Source organism: Conger conger, chromosome 7 (assembly GCF_963514075.1).
Source record: "Conger conger chromosome 7, fConCon1.1, whole genome shotgun sequence".
In the NCBI taxonomy this organism is placed as follows: Eukaryota; Metazoa; Chordata; class Actinopteri; order Anguilliformes; family Congridae; genus Conger; species Conger conger.
Genome location: NC_083766.1, coordinates 19,145,548 through 19,169,645, shown reverse-complemented (window position 1 = coordinate 19,169,645; position 24,098 = coordinate 19,145,548). Strand labels below are relative to the sequence as shown.

At 42.7% G+C, this 24,098-nt stretch overlaps 1 protein-coding gene across 5 annotated transcripts; it reads left to right on the top strand.

Moving 5' to 3' along the window:
- The first annotated feature begins 4,567 nt into the window (after window positions 1-4,567).
- On the top strand, window positions 4,568-23,229 carry pan3 (poly(A) specific ribonuclease subunit PAN3). 5 transcript variants are annotated; one of them, XM_061247466.1, is made up of 19 exons: window positions 4,568-5,185; window positions 6,720-6,841; window positions 8,204-8,270; window positions 8,501-8,571; window positions 10,686-10,836; window positions 11,335-11,584; window positions 12,214-12,295; window positions 12,914-13,018; window positions 14,248-14,305; window positions 16,278-16,439; window positions 16,830-16,946; window positions 17,109-17,210; window positions 17,548-17,713; window positions 17,975-18,062; window positions 18,409-18,548; window positions 18,768-18,897; window positions 19,440-19,504; window positions 20,335-20,473; window positions 21,126-23,229. In XM_061247466.1, exons 1-19 carry the CDS (start codon window positions 4,846-4,848, stop codon window positions 21,264-21,266), a joined length of 2,496 nt encoding a protein of 831 aa, XP_061103450.1. In that variant the 5' UTR covers window positions 4,568-4,845; the 3' UTR covers window positions 21,267-23,229. The 5 variants fall into 5 exon arrangements, with proteins under 5 accessions (XP_061103450.1, XP_061103449.1, XP_061103452.1 ...); XM_061247465.1 differs by having other exon boundaries at window positions 17,545-17,713; XM_061247468.1 differs by lacking the exon at window positions 12,214-12,295 and having other exon boundaries at window positions 11,335-11,582.
- Window positions 23,230-24,098: the final 869 nt, after the last annotated feature.

Genomic DNA, 24,098 nt, shown 5'->3' with positions numbered 1-24,098 from the left:
TCATTCCTTTAAAAAAAAATTCATTACATTGCATACAAAGTATCTAAAAATGTATTATTTTGTACTGGAATCTTGGGTTTATGTATGATGCCATTGCTTTAGCAACAAGAGTTCCTTATTTTGTAACGTGGGGTGGAAAAAAAAGCGAAAGGGGCCTCACCTTCCCTCGTTTTTTGGGAATCCACAAGCTACACAAATTAGGGTAATGTTGGTGTCCTTTTCACCACAGGGATCCAGTGAAGCAAGTCCATAATAGTTCATAATTACTAAAACGTGCTAACTCAGTAAAACATGGGTTTACTTAAATTTCTCTGGAGGAATTAGCATTTTTGTCCACTTCTGCTCATCATACAGCCAGTTAGGAGTATGGTATTAGAGTAGTGACTGAGTAGGATTTTAGCTAATTAAATACATTTCCAACCATGTATCATTTGTCGGGCTTGCATACTGTAATACAACACAACATACAACAAAGATTTTTTTGCCAGTGTAAACATTTTCCTTTCATTTTCATTACACAGGCTAAACAACAAGAAATGTATTTTGTGATAACTAAGTCTAAATAGAAGACTCAAAGAAATCACTAACCAGAGTGAATAGGAGGACAGTGAAAATGCATTTCACTCCACACTAAAGGGCATTTTCAGTGACATGACTTTAAAAAAAAAAGGGTTTTATCATTTAGTATGCAATCTATAGTATTTTACACCTCATACACATAATGTAATTTAGTTTACATGTGTTCCTTTGGAGTCTCCAAATGAAAGCTGCCTTAGAAAAAGTAATGCAGAATGCTGCATTTTTATTTATTTTTGCAGTGGTTCCATTTGCGTCTCTAAACCCACCAAACACAGTCATGAGCGTCTGTATCCACTCAAATAACCAAAGTTGCATAAAATAGTATGTAAAAAATACCCGGATGTCCTAATACATTTGGTGAAATATTATAGTATGCAAACACAGGACACAACACTAACATACATATCCCATAATGCATTGCAATATGTCATAACCCAAGCAACTAGCAGGCCAGTTCAATCCAAAGAGTTGAACAACTACTGTATATTACCTATCACTGTACTTAGCAAGAAGTAGAATTGATGGTTTTTATTTACATTTGAAATCTTTTTTTTCTGTTTTTCTTACACAAAGTCACATCAACTAGCTGCCATCATCAATGCGCACTGTGCTTACAGTGACACTTATCTATGACATTGTAGTATGTCCAAAAATCCATCTTACATTTTATAATGGTACTGTATACATAGGCTGTGTTCAAAACTGCATGCCAGCATACTACTCAAACAAAATTTCAGGCTGATTTTAGTTTAAATGTAGTGCGAGTAGTATGCTAAATATGCTGCTTTGAACACAGCCAAAGTGAGCAGGGCTCGTGTAAGGAGACCCTGTAGCAGCTGAAGGCCCTGCACTGCCGGTAGTTACACCCCTGCAACAGGCACTGTACACACCTAATAAGGCTCCTTCCCATAGATTCTCTGGCTGATGAGACTGTATACTATATACTATAGCGGGACAGAGCACCCCATTGCTTTGTTTGAGATGAGCTACCCCACATCACACACTGTTTTGTGTCACTCATTCCTATACCTGCCCTATCCTCTCCTGTCTGTCTCAATTGGTTTAATGGTCACAGATTAAAATCTGTGTAGCATATAATTCTGTTTGCATTTCGTGACACTGTGGTGATTATACCTACAGAATATCAGAGCCTTAGGGATTGAGAGGATCGAGTATAGTTGGTGCTGTGACTCGATTTCACCAACACCCTGTATTAACTTCCAGAGCCAATTGTTACAGAATATAAAGGCTTTAGAATTTATGATTTCCCTTCATTCTTTTTCAGCCTGAAAAGAGAGGCTCTTCTAACATTAAGAAACTCTATCCCGTTGCATCATTGGACTTTACTTCAAGAAATAAGGCATCCCATCACGACAACAATACAATACAAGATAAAATACAAGATAAATACTAAACACCCCAAAGTCATATAATTATTTTCCATATATGTCATTTCCCATGCAATTATAAAATATAAATACGACTAAATTTGTAATAATTAATAAGTCTTTATTTGATTTTTCAATGTTTGGAACTGAGAATGACACTGGCAGGGATGGACAAAACTACAAGTTCATGTATCTTGTTATAGAACAAATCCCAGATGAGTGTATTGAAATGCACTACAAAATATTGATGCCAAATTTGCATTTAATTTAAAAAAGTAATCAAATGAATGCAGACAGTGGGACAATAAAGAATGGTAAAGATATTATGGAATTGTGCATGCTTCTCTCTGAGTAGGATAAAGGACTGGCTTACTAGAATAAAATAAAATACATAGAAAAGTTTGACTCGCTGCATCAAACTGAATATTTAAAGTTGAACTGCATTTGCCCTGTGCAACCTTGTAGATGGTCAGCCTGAATTTTCCATATTGAAAGTCATTGGATGCCCCCTCCCCACTACTGAGGCACTCCATTAGACTCACAAGTAAGCCCAAAAGATCATGGCCCCTCCCACCCTCTGCTTACTTTCCTTTCCTCTGTCAGGAGACTTGGGTCCATCAAGATCGGGACTGTCAGGTAAGTCTTTTTAAAACTTTCTAACCTGCATTTCACATGGTTTGTTGTGTTTTTAATGTTTGAGCTGACAAAATTCAATTCCATGCCCTTGTGGCAATGGCAATAAAGCACTGAATCTTGTCCATTACTGTACCTGCAGCTCTGTTAGTACAAATGTGCAATTGAATGGACTGAAATCTTGAAATATAATGGTTGGACCTGGTCCTATTTATTTGATCATGTTTACACGACAGTGACATTGAAAGTACATTAGCTACATTTACAGTTTACATAAAATATATTTAGCTAACGTGGAATCTACCAATGCAACCCAAGAAGATTTAAACAGAATGCGGAAGTGGCAGAAACCAGGCAAATGTAATTCAAAATACATTCATTAATTCTCCTAACCCGCTTATCCTGAACAGGGTCGCAGGGGGGGCTGGAGCCTATCCCAGCATACATTGGGCGAAAGGCAGGAATACACCCTGGACAGGTCACCAGTCCATCGCAGGGCACACACACCATTCACTCACACACTCATACCTATGGGCAATGCCTAACCTGCATGTCTTTGTACTGTGGGAGGAAACCCACGCAAACATGGGGAGAACATGCAAGCTCTGCACAGAGAGGCCCCGGACGACAGGGATTCGAACCCAGGACCTCCTTGCTGTGAGGCAGCAGTGCTACCCACTGCACCATCCGTGCCGCCATAATTCAAAATAGCTAAATGTAGAGTTCTTCATATAGGAAATAAAGGCAAAACTACTTTGTGGGAATAATAATTTCAAGTTGTAGGAATTGTGCTGTAGCAGTAAAAATAAGGCCAACAGGATCCTGGGATATATAGCCAAAAGTATTGAGTCTAAATCGAAGGAAGTTATTTATGTTATAGTTATGTTACATAATATCCTTGTACCACATGACAAGAAAGTTATAGAGGCTCTGGAAAAGGTTCAAAGGAAGGCAATTCAATTGGTTCCTGGTATGAAAGTTATGAGGAAACACCTAATATACTTCATTTCTTCAGGCTTAGTAAAAGAGGACTAGGGTAGATTTGACTTGAGGCTTTTAAATTCATGAAAGAGATAAACAAAGTGAATTGCAAAAGATGTTCCAATTGAGTTCTGTCAGTAGCACAAGGGGCATAAATGGCAGTTAGTAAAAGGTAAATCCCCCAGACATCAGGAAGTATATCTTCACACAGAGCAGTCGCTGTGTTAAACAGCTTGCAGGGTGATGTAGTAGAAGCAGAGACTCAAGACCAGGCTTGATACAGTGCTGGATACTATCTAGTTTGTAGGTAAAAAGTGAGCACTAGGTACCCTTTAGTGGAAGGAAAATGGGCTGAATGGGCTATTCTTTTAATTGACATTAAAAGTATGTACATATGCAAAGCCAAGTGTTGTACTCAGTCTGCAACAGAAAGGTTGTATTGAGTTGGCCAAACACGCTCTACATGCCACATGCCATACTTCTAATTACCATTGAATTACTTACCATTTGTCATAGATTCTTCAATATTCCACATGAATTGGCTTACAGCAGCATAAGCCAATGTGAAATTATATATAAATCATAACGAACACATTTAAGTCAAACACCATTGCACATTGCTCGAGGTACTGTGTGGATGCACATTACTACACGTCAGTGAACAATGAAACTTTGAACTACTAATACAAACTAGCATGAATGGTCAAGTCAAAACTGTGTCTTGAAGAACGCAGGTAATTCCTTCAAAACAAAGCAAACGTTAACATCACGTCAACATTTCAGGAATACACAGTTATATAAATATGACATAATCGTTAAAAACCGATTCGCTCAACTACTTCAACCAATCTAAATAAAAGATATAATGCAGGATCAAAACTGAGAACGCACGAGTTCAGGACAACGAGGTAGCTATCTTATTACTGAACTGTGTGTGCAATTTTGTGGCTGGCGTACCCATAATGCAATGGTGTGGGCTCGTGCTTAATGAAGTGGCTCGAAAGGATGAGGACAGACAACACAGTGAGAGAAGGAAACTTGGCTAGGGCGCCTAGTGTTTATGGATATTGCAGAGAATATATCGTTCTAATATAGCGCAAGTGGCATTGGATTCGATAGCCAATGTGAATTATATTAATTGTAGTTAGCTCTCTGGATACTCTTTGCAGTTTTAAAGAACCCGCTCTGTGTCTGCTACGCTTCTCTCTATGTTTGAGTGTCTTCCGGCGGCAGCGGTGGCAGCAGCAGTAGCAGCGGCAGTGCCATGAATAGTGGGCTCCCAGCTTCAGCTGCTCCACTCGGGGGGGTCGGGATTCCCAGCATCAAGGTGAAGTTCTGCCGATATTACGCCAAGGACAAGACTTGCTTTTATGGAGACGAGTGTCAGTTTTTGCACGAAGACCCGTCCGTGGCGAGCCTACCTCTGCATGGTGGCGGAGGCAGTCCTGTCCCTCTCTCCATGGCTGGGGGAGCTGTGGCGGCAGCTGGATACCCTATCGGTGGAACGGCGGTAGCCTGTCCGGGCGGCGGGGGAGCAAGTGGCCCAAAAAAGAACGAGTCTGTGGGGCCTGCAGGCACGGGTCTGGATGGACAACTGTTAACCAGTGAGCATGTTTATTTAATCGTTCTCGGCAGCGTCAGAGGCCTAGCATATGGACACCCTATCTTTGCGGCTATTTCCCGGGCTTCTTAGTGGCTAGTTGGCACGTTAGCCAGTGAGGTTTTTCAAAATTGAGACCGAGGCTTCTCTTAGGCCTTATTTCCTAGTATAATGCGGACTCAAAATATTTACCAACGTTTGTTACCCTTACCTAAAAATAATGAAAAAATAAAAAGGGAAAGAAGATACTCAGCGAAAGTACATGTTGCAATGGCACTTAAACTTGTACTTGATTTCACTTGCTTCTTTGGTTTGCTGGAGTTAGCTTGTTAGCTGAGCAGGACGCAAAAGCCATCTAACTAGTTGTAACGTTAACTGTTAGCTATATACTACCGTATGATTTTAAATGGATATTTTGTATTTTTAGCTAAACGTTTGTGTTTTAAGACGTGAAGTGAGTTATTGCATTTGTTATACTGTTTATTTTGTTTGTTACTTGGCCCGATGCTAGTTAGCCAACAACATTATAGCATTGACTTGCTAGCTGATACTTCCGAATGGCGAGCTACACAGAGTTTGCGAGCAAGCTAGCTATCTGTTTATTGAGATAGACTGCTGGCTGTATAGATAGGTAGTGAAGCATGGAGTTTGTGAATTTGAAATATTTGTCTTACGAGATGCTTAGTTTGGTTGGATTTGCCATCAGTGCCAGTGTTTTAATTTTTGGACACAAAAGTTCAATACGTCTGTCCCGAGTCGCTCTGTGATTGGCTGAGTGTCGTTGGACGGCTTTGACAGAAGAATCCACAGCCCGAGACGCTAGCTTTGCTTGCCAGCTGGCTAACAGCACAGACTAGGAAGGTCGGAATTTATATTAATTATACGGTTTTTATTTTACTTGTAAAGACTGTTTCTTTCTAAGCAACAGGAGGAGTCATTATGTCTGCTACGCTTTCAAGTAGAACAAGTGTTGAAGTACAAGTTGGTTAAAAAAGTTTTAACTATCAGTACCATGGACAGAGCGAAACATAAAGGCTGAATAAGTTCCTTGTGGTCACTATCCCGTTAAAACAGTACAATTCTATTGTTATATGACTCATTCTGTCATAATTGCAGGATTTTGCAAGGGAACTGTTAATTCTGTGCCATCATGTGTTTTTGAATCAAGTGTGGCTGAAGAAAAAGAACATGTGATATAAGGTAATGCAATTATGGCTCTGATGTCTATTGGCGTTAACACATCAGATAGAGCTAACATATAGGTTACTGTCGCTCTGTCACAGTCCACTATAGATTCATCTAGGTTGCCAGGTTTCGTTAGTCTTGATGAGAGGTCCTCCGTTACTTTGTGAAGACTGGGTATGGGCCTGGATTCATTGCATGAAGTTTGTGCGGTCTGTTTGTTAGTGGTGTGGACATATAGTTAGCTCGGAAATTGCCAGCACGTTGGCTAGCTTTGGTCACTGTTGTGGTCCAGTGGTATCTGTAGTGGTCAGCAGTGTGTAACGACTCTGTAAACCTGCTTTGTTTCTCTGTAGTCCCTGGAATGGATGGTGGAGCCCTGACTGACACCAGTCTCACCAACTCCTACTTCAGCAGCAGCTTCATTGGGGTGAACGGGTTTGGGAGCCCCACTGAACCCAAGTACTCCATGATGCAGGTAACTGTTATTGTTGTAGCCCTAACCAAAGTCCTCCATGATGTGGTTGCTTATCAAGCTTGAAGTCAAGCCCAAATACTTTGCTATTCTTTTTAACATCATAACATATGGGGCGACATGGCTCAGGCAGTAAGAGCAGTCATCTGGCAGTCGAGGGTTGTCAGTTCGATCCCCGCCCGGGATGTGTCGAAGTGTCCCTGAGCAAGACACCTAACCCCTAAATGCTCCTGACGAGCTGGTCGGCACCTTGCATGGCAGCCAATCGCTGTTGGTGTGTGAGTGTGTGTATGAATGGGTGAATGAGAAGCATTAATTGTACAGCGCTTTGGATAAAGGCGCTATATACCATTTACCATTTACCATAACCTAAATACAATATTGTAAATGTAAAATGTATACCATCATTTTGTTACTTAAAGTCCTATGCTATTCTTTTGCCTACATCTGTGCTTCTTTTTAAAGAATTTCAAGAAAGAACTGGCTATACAAGCTGGAAGGCAAGGGTACATTTACATAACTGGAAATTTAGTTTGGCTGTGGGGATCTCTTTTATTGTTATGGAGGCTGGAAAGCTAAAGGTCTTTTTGTTGCTGGCTATATTAAATGTGGTAGCATGTCAGGCTTGCTACATGTGTTGGAGTTTCTGTGTACACTCTCGGCAGGGATCTGTCCCTGGTGTTTACACAACTATGTGTAAAATGCATATTTTGTATTACCCTGCAGCTGATTGGTACAGATTGTTTGCGACAACACAAGCACCGTCATGACTCTCTTCCATATCGTGGTTTTGTCAGAACACCAATAGCCAGTGCCTTGGCTGGATATCACACCCGAGAACCTCTGAGGTCCCCCTTGAAGTTGATAATAATATGATTGCAATGCACAAATGTAAAAGTTGTTCTGCTTCAGATGACAAGCAAGTACTTTTATGGTCTTTTAAAACTACATTTGATTTGGTAATCATGTTCATTCTGAGTGAAGACTTTTAATATTTCTTCTTTTTTAACTTTCAGCTGTTGGCATCACTGGGCTTGCAGGGCTCTACAGTGCTCCCATTTTAGGAGCATTTGCTTGTGAAAATTATTGTGTGCTACCTAGAAAGATAATTAGAATAATAATGCTAATTGGGATGCATTCGTGTGCTCCTAAATGCTTCAACATGTGCTGCTTGGGAAAAAAAAAAGTTTGCATAGAGCACTGGCTTATGTTTCTCTGTGTTGTGATTTAATTTAATCAGGTAAGGGCTGTTTTGCACGTGCTGTAGTAAGCCGGTGTTATCTGTTGAAAAGCAGTGCGATAGCCTTTTTTGGAAAGGATGCTGTGCTGTGGTGGTGTGTTCACGGTTTCCTTGTTGCTTTGTAGCGAATGGCCAGCAGCAGCAGTTCTCCCAGCCTCCTGAATGACAGTGCCAAGAGCTACGCCTCACACGGTAAGGCACACTCCACACATCGGGTCAGAAGGGCTTGGCACGAACCCTGAGAGAAGGGCACAGCGTGCACGGCTGCAACGAGTTGAGGCCTATGGCAGCTCTGTACCCCCAGTAGGACCGCTCCATCAAGCGAGACCGGCAGTCACCATCTCTTCAGCCAGTGAAAGTGTTCTTCTTCCAAAACGGTAGCTGTGCTAACCCTGAGCTCTGTTCACTCTGCCCTTCTGCAGATGCCGTGAGCTCGCCTGCGTCGACCCTCTTCAGCGACTTCACAGCACTGAGCCTAGCGCAGAGGAGAAAGGTGAGTGCGCTGTGTGGATGTGAGGAGTTGGGTACAGTCCAGCACAGTTGGACACAGTCCAGCATGCTTGCGTCCCTGCCCCCAACCTTGAACATGCCCTCAGGGGAGCCTGAAAGAACCCCGGTAATGCAAGACGCACTGTGGTCCACTGTAACCCCTTAAGCTCTTAAGCCTAAAGTGAGGGCTCTTGTTTTCGTCACGTACCATGATGTCACCAGTCAATTCGGGACCTGTGAGATCGAGGAACTGATAAGTTGCACTCTGGAAAGCACCTTAAAAGTGGTAATCGCTTTGGGCCGCTACTTGTTTACAGACACGGCTTGCCAACAGCCTATTTCTCAAAGGCCTGGGAATTGTAGTTTGCCAGATGGTAATCTAGGCACGTATGAATTATAGCATCTGTCTCATAAAGAATTGGTGGCCCAATATAGGTGCCTTGCATATGTGGTTAGCAGGAAATGGCCACTTGATTAAAACACATGAAAATGCCCCACTTGTGCGTCTGATTGTTATTCATTTGCTTATGGAGGAGAACCTGAGCTTTTTTGTGATAGTAATAATACATTTCTACTCCAAATGTGCAGTGTGCTCATTAAAATAGCCAAGAACCAAATTGTATTTTTGAGAGCAAAGCCTCCATGGTAAGGGAGATGTACATGCGGGTCACATCCGTCTGTTAAGGGAGATGTACATGCGGGTCACATCCGTCTGTTAAGGGAGATGTACATGCGGGTCACATCCGTCTGTTAAGGGAGATGTACATGCGGGTCACATCCGTCTGTTAAGGGAGATGTACATGCGGGTCACATCCGTCTGTTAAGGGAGATGTACATGCGGGTCACATCCGTCTGTTAAGGGAGATGTACATGCAGGTCACATCTGTCTGTTAAGGGAGATGTAACATGCGGGTCACATCTGTCTGTTAAGGCACATGAAACGTGCCGGTTGCATCCGCCTATAAGGGGTTAAGAGCATGACGGGATTTTGTCTGCCTTTGTTTTCTCCCTGCACATACCTTCAGCTGTAATTAGTGGGTGGCACACTCTCGCTCTCTCTCGCTCATTATCAGATGGCTGCATTGTGCTACCCCGCCCCCAACGAAGGAGATATTCTAACTGTATTCTCTCCCCCCCCCCCTTTTAACACTTGCAAATTTTGCGTTAACTGTCATAAAATAATTATCTGCAGGGAAAACCCCTTAGATTACATTACATTACAGTTGCAGGTTGTATTGCTTTTGTATTAATTTATGTAAATGTCTGCTATGTCTATAGTATTTCCCCAGCCCACATGTTGCACTGTGGGTAATGGAAATGCAGTAGCATTTGCCAAGGCATGGTACATTTTGCTGTTTGTTTTGCACATTTTTGGCAGCAGCTGTTATATTCCGTAAAAGATTTGTTAAATCATTCATGTTATGCTTAATTATATCACATAAAGCATTTGTCATATGCAAACAAAGCTTCTGAAGTGAAAGAACATTTTGTAGTCAAATGAGTATGCTGGCTTGCTTTAGTGAGCTGACTGACATTAAACGGTGTATGGACTGATGTCTCAGTTTCTGTGCATTGAGTATCTGCTGACTTCAGAAGTGTCCTCTGGATACCAATGTTCTGCTATTCAGGCTCACTGTATTTTAATCATCATTAGCCCACTGTCCGTGCATCACCTTTAGTTCTTCCCCAATGGGGAATTTCACAACATCGCTGCCGGGGAAAAAATAAATATAAATCTGATTCGTGGAGTTTGTCTCTTAGGTAAAATGGACTCTGCTGTTTATTCAAGACGGGGCCATATAATTAACATTTGTAATAAGATGTGTACTTGTACAGAAGACTTATTGTTCCATCAATATGTGAGGTAGTGAGGAGGCCGTCTCTGAAGAGCCTGTATCCAGCTCCATACCCAGAGTTAACTGCAATGGATAATGGCACTCCATTTGGGTAAAATTGTATCGTTTCATTGGCTAGACGTCCTAGTTCACGGAGGCTTCAGCTGCAAATGTGTGAAATAATATAAATATTATCGATAAATATTTGGCTAGGGAGTCGTGGATTTGACGGCAGTTTCATTGAAGAGGTTTGCAGTCCATTTCTCTGTCGCTTCTCCTTCAGGCTCCGAACCCAACGGCGACCGAGTTTGTTCCGAAGGGAACGACGGGGCCCCGCGTGGCGTCCATTTCCCAGCCCAGCATGCCTGCCTTCTCCTCCCCGCTCTTCTCCCACCCTGCCTTGGGCAGCTCCACTGTGGCTGCCCTCGCCCCAGGTGAGTCTCCAGCTCCGGTCCCCAGAGAGGTGACCTCGATCGGATACATACTCTCTCTCGCCCATATATCACCCACAGTTGTCGTTTATTCTGGCTTAGGCAAAACCCAGCAGAATTATTGACACCAGAAATTATTTAGCTGACATTCAATTGATACATTTATTAGCCGTAATCCTTAACTTGCACCTCACCGCTAACGTTGACTGGGTTGGGGTGCTGCCTGGTGGTGCCATCTGTGTTGGTTCTGTTGTGGGGAGGTGATTTCATTTTAGAAATCACTTGCCTGACACAAATTATGGCAAGCCTAAGAGAACCTTTAGCCTCGTTCGGTTGGCTTTAGCTGTGCACAGTTGTCCAGGGATAGCGGGATATTATTCAGAGATGCAGGGAGGTGGTGTACACTGATTAGCCCTGTAAGCAGGTGGCACACACAGGTTAGCTCTATGCTGGTTGTGTAAGGGATGTAAGGGATGACTTCTTATTGGGTTTCCCCTCCAGGAATGTCCCTCTCGGCTGGGTCTTCACCTCTCCATTCCCCCAAAATCACCCCCCACACCTCTCCTGCCCCACGCCGACGCAGCCATACCCCAAACCCCAACCCAAACCCTGCCAGCTACCTGGTGCCTACCAGTGCCTCCACCCCACTGACTGACCCCGGAGCGGCTGCCCATATCATCCAGAAGGAGACCGTGGGTGGGACCACCTACTTCTACACCGACAACACCCCCGCGCCTATGGCTGGGATGGTATGTTCCTTGCCGGGAGCCATGAGAAATGTTTGACGCCGGGGTCTCATTTGAATCTTAATGACCCGATGCACGTTGAATTCAGATGTAGTGTATAGTTCAAGTTGTTCATGACATTACGTGTTTCATACAGTGTGTGCCAGGTCATTAAAAAACCTTTTTGAGTATATAATGTCTTACGGGAAATGCATAGTAAGATATGCAGGCCAGAATATATCACAGAATTGCATTGGAAGAGCATAATAATCCAAAAATCTATCAAAGAAATGTAATATCTATTTCATATCTCTTTACATTTTGATTTTAGCAGCATGGTGTGTTTTGAGTTCTCGCAAATGGCAGCATTTCATGTGGGAGTCTTAACACATCTCTCAGGGTGTCATATGGAAATGAATGGCAGCTGAAGCACATTATATACTCGGTATAATAAGACTGACTGGACTAAAATCATAACACAGAACAGGTAAAATAAGTGTTGCAGTGAACGTCTATGTCCAGAGACATTTCATCCAAATAAAGTTTTCAAGGTGTATTTTCTTTTCACAATATGGGTAGAAGTATTTTTGACAGCATTCGCAATCATAATGCATTTATTGTGTTTTCTTAATTTACATCCTTCCCTCATGTTGGTCTCAAAAACTGCTCGAGCTCCAACTATGAGCGAATGTGGCTGTGGTGGGTGCTCTTTGGGAAGGGAACTTCTTTCCAAAATGGTATGTTTTATTTTGAGGCCCAAAAATATGAATGACTCCTGCTGATATTTTTATCTTTGGTAAAATACCATGGTTTAAGCTAAATAATCCACTCTGAGGTGGTCATTAGACAGTTTTAACGCGCTCCGCGGAGGCAACCCCGCATCGTGCGTTAAAACCGTGTAATGACCACCTCCGCGTGGATTATTCCTTACATATCTTGTGATTATACGATTACTTTTAAATCAATATGTAACTGTCAAGTATATAGAAGACTGCTGGTCTCTTCTGTTCAGCCATTTGTGAACTGGTGCTGAAAGCCAATATGTTAGTGCCTCCATCTGGGGTGTCAAAACCGCTTCAACTGCCAGTGCCGTTCATCCTGCTGCACTGAGTCATTCTGCAGTCGGTTAATGTCACCACTCCTTTGGGAGTGCCACCATACTCCTGGGGTCTCTGTAATGCTCTCTGGCTCTGCCTATGCAGTAAAGGAGGATATTAATTTATTTCTCTATCCGTATGGAAGACCGTATTCTCCCCTTCACTCTGATCACCTGCTGACTGACGTGGGGCCTGTTTTGGGTCTGGCTGTTGAAGTGGTAGGATGGGATGAATCACTGATGGTAAATCTCCCTGCAGGTCTTTCCCCCTTACCACATCTACCCCCCCACGGCTCCTCATGTGGCGTACATGCAGCCCAAAGCAAACGCCCCGTCCTTCTTCATGGCCGACGAGCTCCGACAGGTACTCTTATTCCTTTCTTTTAGACGGATAAATTGGGATATTTATTGCCTGTTGTACACAGAAACTTGTTGTGCATCACATCCAGCATCTCCATAATCATCACAATCAGAGAAAAAAAAGAAATGCACAATATTATACAGAACAAGGTGGTATGATTATAATCAAACCTGTTTTGTTGTGTCTCATACTGCTCTATCCTAATCAAGTCTGGGCTGTGTGAGCAAAGTCTGCTTGATTACAATTTCACCGCATAACGTGTGTAATATGGTTAATGAATACCCGTAGAGATAGTATACTGGGGAGAGGGGAGAGTGAGTTTGATATGAGTAGCCAGCAATGCCCTGGCAGTTTTCCAGCGTGACTTATGGTGCTTAATTAAACTTTGTTTATCATTCAGTATTTTTTATTTATTTTTTATTGAAGCAGTTGGGTTAAGTTGTTTGCTCAAGGGTACAAGGCCAGTGCTCCACCTGAGAACGAGTGCTGCCACTTCAGTGTTACAAGCCCAGATCCTTCACCAGACAACAGTGCTGGCCCTCTCTCTGTCTCCCATCTTCGCTTTTTACTCCCGCATCTGAATTTAGTCTAGAAGGAAATGCTGTCTGAGCCCCTGGTTTCCATTGTTTTATTATTATTATTATTATTATTATTATTATTATTATTATTATTATTATTATTAATTAAATAAATGGCTTTCTTTGGTTTTAAGTATTATGCCTTTTCATGTTAATACAAAAAGTTAATAAATTGTCTGAAAAAAGGATCAATTATATAGGGAAATAAATCGTTTTGATTTATTTGTCACTTATTTTTGTTGGGTTGTTCCTGGTGCGACAGGTCTTTGTCTGGGAAGAGCTTACTCCATAGTGGCTTTGGATTCGCTCTACTAGAAGCTGGAAGGGTTTTTGGAACCTGAATCCGTGCTGAATGTTGAATGTGGCTGCCGATGACTGTGAATTGTGGCAGTATTTCTCATGGCGTCAGATTTTTAATGGTTAAGGAGTACATTGATGCCAATAGGGACTCATTTATGTCTTGCCTCTTCCCCACCTTCCCCTCTAATCTTTCTTTTAACCTTCCTTTCTCTGTTGAACTGTAACTCTCCACAAAGTGTTCAGTAGTGTCTGTAGTTACGTTTCAAAGATCACCATCCCCTGTCCTCCTCTTGTGGGTGATGCCTGCTGCTGATTGGCTGAATGGCAGTAATGTCGTTCTCATCCCTTTCACAGGAGCTGATCAACAGGCACCTAATAACAATGGCACAAATTGACCAATCAGAAAACCCCGGTAAATAATATTTCTGTTATTTTTCAGTTTTTATTGGTTTGAACTTGGGAGGCGCACCAGAAATGAGCACTGGATGGAACGAGTCACTGCGACACCAGTGAACAGCATGACCGCAGCTTTTATGTACAGTTGTTTGGGCAAAGAGATGTGCATCAGTCCACAAAGCTTTCATTCAAGCATTCAGACAGCGCTTACGTGTGTTTACTGGCAATTCTGTAAATATTGGATAATTTGGAATTGGACTTACTTGTTGTAATATGACATTTTGATATTGGGAATGAGTTGTTTACATGGTGGTGTTTTCACGTTTCGTCATTCAGATTAAGTTACAATGTAACCACGTGTTGTCCTGATTTAGGAAGTAGCATAAAACAAAAGGGGAATTTACAGAAGATTCATTAAAAGTAGGGTTGTGGTTTTGCTTTGTAATGACACAAGCGAGTTAGCCGTTTCCTTAGTATGAACATACACCATGCAGGTTATCAATGTGCAAACTGCCAGATGTAAACCTAGAAAGCGTTGTAACATTTCTGTGTATGCCTGGTCCTTTTTGATGCCACTTACTTTAGCTCTCTCTGCCCTTACAGTTTAAATGTTGATTTACTATATGATTTGGAAATGGTGTTTTAACAATTTATGTTCTTCCAAAGTAAATAAATATTGCAGGTTCTATTTTGCCTATAAAATTGCTCCAGTAGGTAATATTGATGTCATTTAGTCCAAGGTTTGAAACCTTTGTGCAAGTGTGAACTCTCTTGAAGTTGTCCTGGAAAGTGAAAGTCATTGGATGAACCGTTGGGTCAGAAGTGTTTATGGTTTAATCATTTAGCGGTGGGGTCACTAACCCACAATAAACCTCCTTCTGAACTGAAAAGCACTTATCATTGCAGCTGATATACACGTGGCATTTCTTGCCTTAAATGCAGTTTAAACTTTAAGCCATATAGCGAATGACTGCATGGCCATTTCAGTTTTCATACACTGTTGGCATGAATACCACAAATTCAGAGTTGTTTGGCCAACACTTAAGTATAGATATTAACTCTGATATTTGGGCTCAGAGATCACTGTTTGGATAGTGTGAAGGATCTATTTGCATACTCTTATTTGTATTGTGGTTTTTGGTCACACTACAATAACAGTGCGTGAATTGCCATTAACTAATGTAATTGTTTACCTGAACTAATTGATGTGCAAATGACATTAATCATGAAAAAAACTTTTCACTAGTTAATGCATTTGTTAACTAGTAACTAGTATATTAGTTGCATGAATATTTATACATTTTCAAACCATAGGATAAACTTATAATCAGTTAAACTGTTTAAATGTATTTGTTAATGGTTTTCTCATTCCAATATGAATTGGCATTAACTAATGTAGTTGCTAACATGAATTAATGATGGACAAATGCATAAACCAAGCAAACAACTTTTCAATACTTAGTTGGTTAACAACTACGTTAGTTCATTGTAACCTTATTGTCAAGTGTCCCATGTTGTCTAGGACATCTGGGGTACCTGGTCTCCTAAGGAGTTGACTGCATGTCCACGTGTTTGTTCAGCCTTTTTAAAACCCTTTAGAAATAAGTTACGGTGTTATTTATATTGTAGAACAGATAATGGACTGAATCACAAAATTGCAATTCAATCTAAAATGCTTGCAAAGAAAACTGAAGTCCAGCTGCAGGAAAATTTTAATTGTGGAATTGTCAGCATGAAATCCACTGAGGGAGGTGATTGCTAGCCTGCCCCTTGCGGTTTTTAAGGACATGCCAAAGTAAAGGTGAAAATACAGTCCACAAAGAGACCAATTAAATATAATTCAGCCAAATGTGTAGATGTGCTGTATAGCAGTAGAAATGCATGATTGAAGTGTACTGAAGCCCGTGTGTGAAGGTAAATATAACAGTGGGCTGGAGCAGTGCTGGGTGTGTGCTTGCGGATACTGTGAGTGTCTTGTTGTCTTACAGGGGTTCCAACAGAAGTGGACAGTTATCACAGCCTCTTTCCCTTGGAGCCCCTCCCCCCACCTAACCGCCTGCAGAAAACTAGCAACTTCAGTTACATCACTTCCTGTTACAAAGCCGTCAACAGCAAAGATGACTTGCCCTACTGTCTGAGACGGATACATGGTGAGACACACACCCATGCATTCTCATATGTACATGCACATACACATGGCTGCTGTAAAATACTGTAATTATTTACTACAGTTAAGGGTGCGAGTGTAACATGCATATATTAAATACAGTGGCCTTTGGCCTACAGTCGATTAATGTCACCCCTCCTTTGGGGTTCATGCTCCTAGGGTCTCTAATGTGTATGCATGCATTTGCATGTATGTAAACGCACACAGACATTGAAGGTGTCCTTTTTATTATGTTTGCACTACGTATTATGATAATATTGGCTGATACATTTGAGACTAATATCCTGTCCTCCTTAAATGAAAAATGAATATGAGTTGTGCTTTTAGGATTGATTGTCTCTGTGATCAGCATGTGAGGCTCCTCTCTGTTCAGGTTTCAGACTGCTGAACACCAAGTGTATGATGCTCGTGGACATGTGGAAAAAGATCCAGCATTCCAACTCTGTGACCCTGAGAGAGGTCTTCACCACCAAGGCTTTTGGAGACCACTGTGAGTGAGAGAGACCGGGTTTAATACCCTATTCTGTTTGGTCTGTACGGCTGGAGGTTTTGAAAACAAGCTTTCTGAGCTTCAGCACAAAATTATCACAAAGAAGCGAACTGAGAGAACTGGTGAGACATGATCTGAAATTGTGTCATTAATCCTCCCCAGCTTTGGTATTCTCCTACGACTTCCACGCGGGGGCAGAAACCATGTTCACCCGCCATTTCAACGACCCGACTGCTGACTCCTACTTCACCAAGAGGAAATGGGGTGAGTAGGACTGAGAGCGTTTTTGTAAGCACTTGCAGATGTTGCACTGGATAAGACCATCTACAAAATGTCTAAATGTAAATTAAATGTAGCTGCTTGTAAAAATTCTGACGAGTAGACCTAAAGGGCTGTCGAACAGAAGGGGTGCTGCTCTATCGTTTCAACACAACTGAACGGGTACGTGTCAAAAATACAGATGCTTTCCCATTGGTATCGCCTGTGTGCACTGGAGGACTGTTTTGTTAATTCACAAAAAGTTTAGCGTGTGTGTGTGTTGATACAGTGTGACAGAATGAGTGTTGCAGCCCGGTGACGGTGCTTCCTGTGTCCCCAGCAGGCCAGCCCGATCCCCCCCCTCCCCGCCAGCACGCCGGCCTGCTGCCCGAGTCTCTGATCTGGGCCTACATCGTCCAGCTGAGCTCTGCCCTGCGCACCGTCCACACCGCCGGCCTGGCCTGCAGAGTGATGGACCCCAGCAAGATCCTCATCACTGGCAAGACCAGGTATGCTTGCACACACGAACGCACGAACGCACGAACGCACGAACGCACGAACGCACGAACGCACGAACGCACGAACGCACGAACGCACGCACACACGCACACACGCATTAGTTTCAGCGTGTATTCATTTTGAACATGGTCAGTGCGTTTGGAATATTGCGCATACACAATGTGTTGCCTTTGCTCAGGCTGTCCGTATTTGGGGCGTGTTTGAGGATGGGGCCCAACCTGTGTTGAGGGTGTGCTCTCCCACCATCGTAGGTTACGGGTGAACTGCGTCGGAGTCTTCGACGTGTTAACGTTTGACAGCAGTCAGGCCAACCCTCTGGCTCTCATGGCTCAGTACCAGGTAAAGAACTGCTTTGACCTGGTGTACGGCTGTTTCTGTATCATGCCTGTTTTACTGTATGGCTGTTTCTCTGCTGGACTGTCAGTTTCTGTATGAGAGTGCCTGTTTATTTAGTGTATGACTGTTTCAATATAATATTGCCTGTTTTATTTACTGTATGGCTGTTTCAATATAATAGTGTATGTTTTATTTAGTGTACCCCTGTTTCAGTATAATGTTGTCTGTTTATTTAAAATAATTGCTGTTTCTCAGAGACTGTCCATTTATTGTATCACTGTTTCTCTGTGAGACTGGCTGTTTATTTAGAAGTTGCAGCATATCTGAGGTGTCCTTCCTTCTGTGACAGCAAGCAGATCTCATCTCATTGGGCAAGGTGGTGCTGGCCTTGGCTTGTAACTCACTGGCCGGGATTCAGAGAGAGAATCTCCAGAAAGCTATGGAGCTTGTGTCAATCAACTACTCCTCTGACCTCAAGAACCTCATCCTGTAAGATTGTGTTCCTCTCTCCTCCTGTAAGGCTGTTCAGCTTCTCTCTCTCACACCCTATAAAGCTCTTGTTTTTGGCTCCAACAAGACTGCATACTTGTCCTATCTGGGTTAATTTAGTATAGGAAAACCATAAGAAAAGGGGCATAGTAATTAGCTGTGCCCCCTGCAGACACACGCATATGCACGCACACACACCTGACGGATATCCTCCCATAGGTACCTGCTGACGGAGCAGAGTCGCCTGCGCAGTGTCAATGACATCATGCCCATGATCGGGGCTCGCTTCTACACCCAGCTGGACGCTTCACAGATGAGAAACGATGTCATTGAGGAGGACTTGGCCAAGGTACAGAGGGCCTGTGTTTAAGGGAACAATTAATATTTTATTTTCCAATATGTCTGTGCTGAGTATGAACAACTCACATTTATGATTGAGCATTCCAAACCTCTCTTTAAAGGGGACCCACTTTAAGGAGAAAAGTACAGATATCTGTGGACCAACAAAAGGGCTTATGAATTCCAGTTTATCACTTTAAGTTCTATGAAATCAACACCACACCGTAGGCAGAAATTGATAAGCGCATGCTGTTTTTCTATGGCTTACTATTGTGTGAGTGGCAGTGATATATCTCAGTTCAATGTCATGACTGTTTACGCCCATGAAGAGCTCTGGCTGCTCGTGTGGCTGCTCTGCAGCATTGACAGGAGGAGGAAGGTGATCTCCCAGGCTTACAGGACAAGCTGGTTTGGAATCCTCCACCATGGAAATACTTGAGGCAAATTAGAGAACTGAAAGTGGATTTTTATTATTTTTTCACCTTCAGAGGAAGTTGTAGTTCAGATGTTATTGTCATCTGCCTGTTGTGCCATTGCTCTGTTTTTTTCCAGGAGGTGCAAAATGGACGCCTCTTCCGGCTACTGGCAAAGCTGGGAACCATCAACGAGAGGCCAGAGTAAGACCGGGAGCCTTTTCTCCGTTGTGGCCCCATAGAACCGTGTTTGTCATATTTTTTTTTAAAGAGTCTAGTTGCTATCAGTTAGTAGTTTCAGCAACAAAATACTTTTGACCTTGTTGAAGTGACACAATTAAATTCTCTGGCAGAGTCGGAGATCACAGGTATGCATATAGTAACTCAAGCATTCTTAGGGAGAGGATTGCATTCAACTTGATGCTTCATTAAAAGACATGCTTTTTAATTGAAGGTTCTTTCTTAATTTCGGTTTTTTTTATTATTATTACAATTTATCGGTTTACATATTATAATTATGTGAAGGCCAGCATTCAGCTGATTGCTTATAATTAAAATCAGTTTTGCAAAGTGAAAACCTTTCCATACCTTGTTGGTGAATGTGGTTAAGGACCTCGTTCTGACGAATCCACTGGGTGTGCAGTTTCCTTTCAGCCTGTGTCTCAGTCTAGGCTATCGAGAGCTTGCATTTAACCATCTCCCCGTGTGTCTCTTTAAATGGATTTAACCTAATGCAGGTGTGGCCCATTCTGAAGGAAACTGTTCATTTACACCAGCTTTTGGCCTGTCTATCAATGAAACCAGTCTAAAGAAAGAGTTGTGCATGCCCTGAACCTTCTTTTCTTAAGCACATGGTGGAAAAAAAAGTGTGAGAACACAGTTGACAGTTCAGTCGCACTAATTTCGGGAGCTCACAGTATGTTCACTGTTACACAGCTGTACTGAGGAACGGAGGGCAGTTGAGGTGTGTGCTGTACGAGGGCGATGTGGGTTGCGAGTACCGGCGCGTTAAATGCGGTGTGCGTACCTGGCAGGTTCCAGAAGGATCCCACCTGGTCAGAGACGGGAGACCGCTACCTGCTGAAGCTCTTCAGAGATCACCTGTTCCACCAGGTGACTGATGCAGGAACCCCGTGGATTGACCTCAGCCACATCGTTTCCTGCCTCAACAAGGTGAGCTCTCGCGGCCTGTCAATGCGCTGTGTTGTGCCAGGTAAACATTCACCCGCTACAGTGCAGTCCGTAAGCATTTGGACAGTGGAACGACTTCTGTTCCATTGGCTCCGTCTTCCTGCACATATCCCTTTTTGTACATAGTCCACCCCCCACCCATTTTATGGGACCAAAAGTAATTGGACAGTTGGCTTCTCACTTGTTACAGTTCAAATGCTTACGGACTGCAGTGTATATACAGTGTAATACTGTGGCGGACTGTGTAACATGTTTAAAATGGTAAAACGTTGTTCTTAAAAATTATTTACAAATTTAAACTTATACTTTTCTTTTAAACTGTTCATTTAAAATCCATGCATCCTGCAAAATAGTTCTACCTTTTGCGGTGCTTTGTACTTGCTGCATTATGAACATCCCTAAAACCAGCTACTAGATCACATGGATCAAATATTTTAACGTTTTGCCAGTCTGTTTTAAGCCCGTTTGGTTTCCTCGATTAATAGTGTCTCTGAATCGTAACCTGCTCCTTGCTAACTAACTCCCTTGTCTGCTCCTTTGCTGACTAACCTCCAGTCTATCTTTGTTTCCGTTTCTGTATGTGTGTGCGTGTGCGTGTATGCATGCCTGTCTGCGTGTACCTTTGCATATGTAGCTGGATGCAGGTGTGCCAGAGAAGATCAGCTTGGTGTCTCGGGATGAGAAAAGCATCCTGGTGGTGACCTACTCCGATTTGAAGCGCTGCTTCGACAGCACCTTCCAGGAGCTGATGGCTGCGGCCAACGGTCAGCTGTAGCTGCGGCCAGCGGTCACCTGTGGATGCAGGTGGACGCTTTTGGCCAGGATGCACTGAGGAGTAAAACTGGAGCTACGCTGCAGCTGACAGACTGAGGTCCAGAGACCGGGAAACCAGAAGGGGAAACTCTACGCCTCCGCCTGGTACACTTCTGTCTGGAGGGCTCTTTTCTCCAGGCTTGTTTTTTAAGTTTCGAAAATTTGACCCTAGAGCATCAGTACTGGACACAACAAGGGGCTGTGATGATTTTTCGGATTCGGGGAACAAAACCAGATGTTTCACTTTTCCTGCTTTTTATTTTTTTATTTGGGGTTTTATATTCCTGTGGTTGATGCACTGAATTTTATTTTATTTTTAAAAGTCTTTTTGTGTGTGGTCTTCGGAGTGCAGGGGAAAGCTGGCTCTTTCATAGTCCTTCCTATTGGAGAGCAGAGACATAGTCTTTCTTCCTATTGGAGAGCATAGACCTGGTCTTCCTATTGCAGTTGGAAGGCACTGTTTTTCAACCTATTTGGGAGTTGAGAGACTTGTTCTTCTTTCCTAATTAAGTGGAGGCCCGTGATCTTTCTTCCTATTGGAGAGGAGAGGCATGGTCTTTTTTTCCTATTGGTGAGGAAAGGCATCATCTTTCTTCCTGTCAGAGAGGAGAAGCCTATTTCTTCCTGTTGGACAGGATGTGGTCGCTTCACGGCCATTCTGTTTTGTGTCTCCAAGGGTTTGACCAAAACTAAACTGAAAGCCCTCTGCTGCATCGACAACAGAATCAAGGTTGGACCATCAAGGGGGATTAGCCCTGTGGGTAAGAAGGTTCACTTCCTGCACCCACACACCCATCTTCACTCCCACTCAGTCAATGATTGTTCTCTTCTCTTTGTCTCGCCACCTCTTCAGTTTCACAACTGGTCTGATGTAGGGTGGAAGTATTGATCCAGCAAGGGGTAAGAACATTGGTCTGACAGGGTCTTGGATAACACAAGGCATTTCCCCTCAGTATGCAAGTGATGCTTCTGCCTTTGATCTGGTTGTATTTTGCAGGCACTGGTGACAGCCTGGGGACAATTCTCTTGAACTGCTGTGGATTTTTTCTCTCTGGACAGAAATCCCTTTCTGGTCCAGGACCGATTCCAAACTCCTTTTGAAACCTGAATAAGCCAAGCTCTGGCTAAGGTTATCTGATTATGTCTTTTTGTATGTTTTTGAGAATTCACACCTTACGTGATTTTATAGGAAAAGGAACATTGAGATTTCCTCACAGCGGCCATGCACAGAGGCATGATGGGATGCAGATGGCCTCCTCCCTGCTATATCCTGTGGACTATTTATTTTGTGTCTAAAAATGCTCACTGTTGCGGATTATGTGCTTTTTAAGTATCTCTTTAATGACCCAGGCTTGGAGGCAAGCGGGGCTTCTCCAAACAACACGGACAGTTTCACTGACCTATTGAATAGAGCTTAATCTTCAACAAAAGTCGTAATCGGAATGTGACTGGCCCCTTATTTTGCTGGAAAGGGAAGGGGTGAGGCTGCGGTAGCTGAGAGGATATCCTGTGACTTTGATTGCTGGCGGGCCAGGCCAGCCCAGGTTCGATTCTGATCCCAGGAAGAGGAGGAGCAGTGGAACAGGGGGTTTGAATCATGCATTTTGTCTCTTTTTTCTGATAAATGGCCAGACCTTGTCTCGCACACACTCGGACGCACGCAGACACACGCACATACACACATACACATACACATACACACACATTTGCACGCACACACACCACACACGCCACACACGCCACCCACACACACACACACACACACACACACACACACATACACATACACACCACACAGACACACCATATTTGTGCCACCTCCCCAATAAATTGTTTGTATCATGACCCTATTGTGTTTGTCTCAAATTTTGCAATATTTGTGTGTACAGCAGTATTTTAATAAAGAATACCAACACTTCACCAGATTTACAGTAATGTGTGTGTATTTTGTCCTCTGCATCCACACAACAAAGATGGCTGCCTATAACCATGGACCACAGGGGTGTTATGGTTTAGGAACTTCATCTCTAAAACAAAGGTTGATTATTTTTTTTTTTGCATGAGTGCCATTTCTAACCTGAAGTGCTTGAGTAAAATGTTCAAGCTGTATAAATGGATAAATAAATCCAGGTTCACTATAGTGACGGCACAACTGTTCTCTGAAGCCATCCCCTCACATGCCCATTCTTGATACTGGTGCTTATTTGGCAGATGCTCAAACCCATAGCAACTTGCAGAACAGAAGAAGATACAAGCTTATTTCCCATAAATCACTGGGCAAACACTGGGGAATAAAACATTTTACCTTGTTCATTTTGGTGCGTAAAGGGGAATTCCACCACTAAACAAACATTTAGCTCTTAACAGGTCAAGGTTTAACTGATTAATTCTCTCTGTGGCTGGCCAAAGCAATTTGTACAGTTACCGGCAGGGAAAGTGCAGATTTTGGTTGAGTAACCTTTTGAAGAACGCCATGCCTTGGAAGTTTGAAGTGCACACAGAAAAATATTTGCCATATTTGGACTTCCGAATCGAATGACAATTTATCTGCAGAAAATTAAAGGGACTATCGCAAAATTATCCCTGTGACCTGTTTTTAAAACATGGATTAAAACATTATTTGCATTTTACTTTTTTTACCATTTTTTGTGAAAACCACTGAACTTTGAGTAGGGTTTTATATTCACTGTAATAACTAAATTGTTCCACAGGGTGGAGCTGTTGGGGAAAAAAGTTATGAGTCAATATTTTCCAGTAAAGAAGGGCTTGTACGGGCATTTTTGACAGAACAGTC